We start from the raw sequence: 5,581 nt of genomic DNA on the forward strand, positions 1-5,581 counted from the left end.
CAGGGATGTGTGGAATGCAGGGAGCAGGGCTGGGATGGAGCAGGGATCTGTGGAGTGGACACTGGGATGGAGCAGGGTTGGGATGGAGCAGGGATGAGTGGAGTGGACACTGGGATGGAGCAGGGATGTGTAGGGTGCAGGGAGCAGGGCTGGGATGGAGCAGGGATGAGTGGAGTGGACACTGGGATGGAGCAGGGCTGGGATGGAGCAGGGATGTGTGGAGTGGACACTGGGATGATGGAGCAGGGATGTGTGGAGTGCAGGAATGACCTGGCAGGGAGCAGAGGGAGGATCCCAGCAGGGCTCTGCAGCAGGATCCCTTATGTAAGAGTCTGCAGTGGAGGCTCAGCCCAGCACATGATGCACAGCACATGGCAGGAGCTGCTCCATGGAGGTGTGTTCTCCTTGGAGATGAGAGAAGGCAAAAAATAACTCCCTGAGATGCCTGAGGTGGCTTTTTGCCCGGGGTTTGGTGCAATAGTGGCTCCCTCTGTGAGATTCCCTGGGTGCCTGTCTGGGCTGTGTCACCAGGTGAGCACACCTGGCTGTGCTGCTCAGGGCATTCCTGATGGAAATCATGGATTCTGCTCCCAGTTTTGTTGAAGGCTCAGTGCAATCCCAGCAAACGACTTTACCCTCCCTTGTTTTGGCTCTGCAGGAGCCCCTGGTGCTGCACTGGGGCAGAGGAGGGAGCCCTGGTAGAGCAGGGTTGGTCCTGGCTGCGTTTCCAGGCTTGGTCAGACACATTTTATAAGTACAAACAGGAGCTGAAAATAACAAATTTAATATTATATTATTATAGTATATTATTATTATTGTTGTCGTTGTTGTTAATAATAATAATAATTACAAATAGAAGCTAAAATTACACATTTCATGTTATATAATACTATTTATTATTATTATTGTTCTTATTATTATTATTATTATTGACAATACCACCAATAGCAACAACAACAAACAGAAACTGAAAAGAGGAAATAACTTGAACACAAGAACAGGGTTTGTCCTGCGTTTCTTGAGTTATTTCCAGGTATAAGGAGCAAATGTCACTTCTTGAGAGGGGACAGAGGTGACCAACACATCCAGCCCTTTGCCTGAATAACAGCAACAACAACAACAATAATAATAATAATAATAATAATTAGAAACTGAGAAGAGGAAGTAACCTGAACACAAGAGCAGGGTTTGCCCTGCATTTCCTGAGTTATTTCCAGGGATAAGAAACAAATGTCACCTCTTTGAGTGTAGACAGGTGGCCAACACATCCAACCCTGTGCCTGAATAAGTGTTACAAATAGAAGCTGAAAAGAGGAAATAACTTGAACACAAGAACAAGGTTTGCCCTGCTTTTCTTGAGTTAATTCCAAGGATAAGGAGCAAATGTCACTTCTTGAGAGGGGACAGAGGTGACCAACACATCCAGCCCTGTGCTGAATAATAATAAGAATTACAAATAGAAGCTGCAAAGAGGGATCCTGCCTGACCCATGTTCTCCCCAGGCCCGGGGCATCAACCTGTCATGTGTGAGGACGTGCGTGGTGGTGGCAGAGGAGCGGCCCCGGGTGTCCCTCACTCAGTCCTTCTCCAAGCTCTTCAAGGACATCGGGCTCTCATCCCGTGCTGTCAGCACCACCTTCGGCTCCCGGGTCAACGTGGCCATCTGCTTACAGGTGACACTTCCTCCCCTCATCCCTGGAATCCCAGATCCCACATTCCGGGCTCTATTCCGTTCCAGAACCCACAAACTCCCCCCATCTGCTTCTGGAACCCAACATGTGCCCTGCCCGCAGCAGCTGGCACAGGGGTTAAGCAGCTTCCCTTGTTTTCAGCTGCCAGATTATGTCACAGATGCTCCAAACAGCTGGAACGTGGCTTGGGGAGCTGTTTATTCCCACGTAGACAGTGTTGGTGTGTTTATTCCCACATAGTATTGGTGTGTTTGTTCCTACATGGACAGTGTTGGTGTGTTTATTCCCACATAGTATTGGTGTGTTTATTCCCACATAGTAAATATATAATCAATAATTATCAATAATAATCATTAATATAACTTGGTGTGTTTATTCCCACATGGACAGTGTTGGTGTGTTTATTCCCACATGGTATTGGTGTGTTTATTCCCACATATATTGGTGTGTTTATTCCCACATAGTAAATATATAATCAATAATAATCATTATTATAAATTGGTGTGTTTATTCCCACCTAGTAAATATATAATCAGTAATAATCATTAATATAAATTGGTGTGTTTATTCCCACACAAACAGTGCCTGGTTGCCCCAGCACTGATGGCTGAGGGGGCTTGGACTGTGTCCCCCCCTCCCCAAACCTCCCTCCCACCCAAGTGTTTCCCTGTTCACTGAAGGGTCTCCCTTAGTGCAGCTGCAAAGGTGGGGGGTGTGTGAGTAGGAATTTTGCTGTGGGAAACCCCTGGAAAGGTTTCTGAGCTCAGGCAGGAGTCCCTCTGCCTGCTGGAGACAAACTGATGGGTTTTAAATGTTTTAACTCCTCAGGGAACGTCCGGGCCCGATCCCACCACGGTGTACGTGGACCTGAAGTCCTTGAGGCATGACAGGTACAGTAAGTTCATTAACTCAATTTAATAACTCTATAAAATGCTGTCAGGGTGCTGAGCTCTCACACTGCTCTGGAGATTTCCACTCTTTTAATCCTGACAACGTTTTCTTTCCCTTCAGAGTCCGTCTGGTGGAACGAGGAGCTCCACAGAGCCTGTTGCTTTCCGAGTCTGGGAAGGTAATTCCAAGTCTTTATCCGGAGCCACAGCACAGGGCAGTTGGGAACCACACATTTCTTACAGCCCTGAGAAGGATAATCCCGTGGCAGGGCTTGGGAAGGGCTTGGTTACACTGTTCCTCTGGAAAATCAGTTGGATTTATAATGAAGTAATGATTAAGGACTGTGTTTTGCTGAAACTCGTGGGAGAATTGGTTCTGTTTGCAGTAAATGAACCAAATCAGAGAATGAATTAGGCTGGAAAAGACCTCTGAGATCATCGAGTCCACATCAGAAGTGGGGGCTGTGGGATCCTTGAAATCAGCCTGTATTTGGGATTTACTGTGGCTCCCTCATGGATTAACAAAAAGAGGTTTCCCAGGATTTTTGTAACTGAATTCTTCAAAATCGAGGTCCGGCAACATGTCCAGGCCCAGAATTCCCTCCCTGTGTGGCCCTTGAGCCATGGAATCCATCCATCCCCTGATCCTGCCTCCCTGTACCTGTCCTGAGGTGTTTTATCCCTGCTTGTGGTGGCTGTGGGTGAAATCCTGCCCTGAATGAATGTGTTTTATTGGGCCTGAGGACAATCCAGCAGGAATTAACACATTCCTTCCTGTGCTCCTTAGATTCTGCCTGGAGTCAAAGTGGTCATTGTCAACCCGGAGACAAAAGGGCCTCTGGGAGATTCCCACCTTGGGGAGGTAAGTGGAGATTTTGCTTCTTGGGGACCTTCTCCTGCTGCTCCTTGGGCTGTTCTCTGCTGGGTTCTGAAGCTGCTGGGGGACAGTTTGAGGCTGTGACACTCCCAGGCCTTTATAAGCTGAATTATTGCTGGAGCTCTCAGAATTTGGGCGTTATTTCACGGCCCAGTCAAAACAAAAAACCCACTAGAAAGGAAAGCTTATTCCACTCTAAATCTTGCAAACTGGCTCCCAAATAATCTAATTTACATTTGGCTCTCCTTATCTTGATTACACACCAGTGCATTTGTCTGTGTTGGCAGATTATTATCAAGTTTTGGACTCGACACGTTAAAAATCCGCAGTTTGTTTGCTCAGCGAGTCCTGAGGGTAGATCTGCAAGGTGCATTGTTGAGATAATAAAGGACAATAGAGGATATTTGGAGGTTTGACCTAAATGAAGATGGGGGTTTTTTGGTCCCAAAAAATGGTAGATAAAAAGGGAACCTTCGCCTCGGAGCTTCCTGGCTCAGGAACAGTGTGGCCAACAGGGCCAAAGAAGTGATTCTTGCCCTGCTGAGGCCACCCCTGGAGTGCTGTGTCCAGCTCTGGGCCCTCAGCTCAGGAAGGACATTGAGGTCCTGGAGCAGGTCCAGAGGAGAGCAACGAGGCTGGGGAAGGGACTGGAGCACAAGTGTTGTGAGGAGAGGCTGAGGGAGCTGGGGGGGCTCAGCCTGGAGAAGAGGAGGCTCAGGGGAGACCTCCTCACTCTCTGCAACTCCCTGACAGGGGGGAGCCAGGGGGGGGTTGGGCTCTTTTCCCAAGACAAGAGGGTTCGGGGTCTTCAGCTGTGCCAGGGGAGGTTTAGGTTGGATATCAGGAAGAATTTCTTTGCAGAGAGGGTGATCAGCCATTGGAATGGGCTGCCCAGGGAGGGGGTGGATTCTCCATCCCTGGAGGTTTTTAAGATGAGACTGGATGTGGCATCAGTGCCATGGGCTGGGAACCACGGTGGGGTTGGATCAAGGGTTGGACTTGATGACCTTGGAGGTCCCTTCCAACCCAGCTGATTCTGTGATTCTGTGATTCTATAATTCTGTGATTCTATGATTCTGTGATTCTGTGATTCTGTGATTCTATAATTCTGTGATTCTATAATTCTGTGATTCTATGATTCTGTGATTCTATGATTCTGTGATTCTATGATTCTGTGATTCTATGATTCTATAATTCTATGATTCTATAATTCTATGATTCTATAATTCTATGATTCTGTGATTCTATGATTCTGTGATTCTATGATTCTGTGATTCTGTGATTCTATGATTCTGTGATCCTGTGATTCTATAATTCTGTAATTCTATGGTTCTATGATTCCATGATTCTGTGATTCTATGATTCTATGATTCTATAATTCTGTGATTCTATGATTCTGTGATTCTGTGATTCTATGATTCTGTGATTCTATGATTCTATAATTCTATGATTCTGTGATTCTGTGATTCTATGATTCCATGATTCTATGATCCTGTGATTCTGTGATTCTATGATTCTATAATTCTGTGATTCTCTGATTCTATGATTCTATGATTCTCACCCGCTCCACATCAGCGCTCGTGGGGCCTGGGGGTGACCATTCTCCCCTCCCTGCACAGATCTGGGTGAACAGCCCCCACACAGCCAGTGGCTACTACACCATCTACGACAACGAGACCCTCCAGGCCGACCACTTCAACACCCGCCTGAGCTTCGGGGACGCGGCGCAGACGCTCTGGGCCCGCACCGGTTACTTGGGCTTCGTGCGGCGCACCGAGCTCACCGCGGCCAGCGGAGGTGGGGAGGCACCCAGGAGGCTCTGAGGACTCTGGGTGACACATCTCGAGGACAGGGCCGTCCAGAGGGGCCTGGATGAGCTCAAGATGTAGCTCTCAGGGAGCTTGGGGGGTTTAGTAAGACAAATGCTGGCGATGCTGCCGGATCAGGGCGACCGCTGGTGTCGGGGCAGGGTGGGGATGAGCTGGTGGAGAAGGATGAGGGGAGAGGATGGACGTGGCCCAGAGATCCCTCCTGTGCTCTGGGGGATTCTGCCCTGCTGCCCCCTTGGGTGAGACCTCCCCTGCAGAGCTGCCTCCAGCCCTGGGGAACAGCACAGGGAGGAC

General features: G+C 48.3%; 1 protein-coding gene across 1 annotated transcript in view; it reads left to right on the forward strand.

Annotated features, from left to right (window-relative positions):
- The window catches only part of DIP2B (disco interacting protein 2 homolog B), a 58,012-nt gene extending 52,552 nt beyond the window's left edge, over positions 1 to 5,460 (forward strand). Inside the window, exons 32-36 of the mRNA XM_027699061.1 lie at positions 1,503 to 1,673; positions 2,520 to 2,581; positions 2,703 to 2,760; positions 3,369 to 3,443; positions 5,078 to 5,460. Coding sequence (XP_027554862.1) covers positions 1,503 to 1,673; positions 2,520 to 2,581; positions 2,703 to 2,760; positions 3,369 to 3,443; positions 5,078 to 5,281 — 570 coding nt within the window. The 3' untranslated portion in view covers positions 5,282 to 5,460. The remainder of the gene's footprint in view (positions 1 to 1,502; positions 1,674 to 2,519; positions 2,582 to 2,702; positions 2,761 to 3,368; positions 3,444 to 5,077) is intronic.
- Positions 5,461 to 5,581: the final 121 nt, after the last annotated feature.

This window comes from Neopelma chrysocephalum, unplaced genomic scaffold (genome assembly GCF_003984885.1).
Source record: "Neopelma chrysocephalum unplaced genomic scaffold, ASM398488v2 Primary Assembly neopelma1_136, whole genome shotgun sequence".
NCBI classification, from domain to species: Eukaryota; Metazoa; Chordata; class Aves; order Passeriformes; family Pipridae; genus Neopelma; species Neopelma chrysocephalum.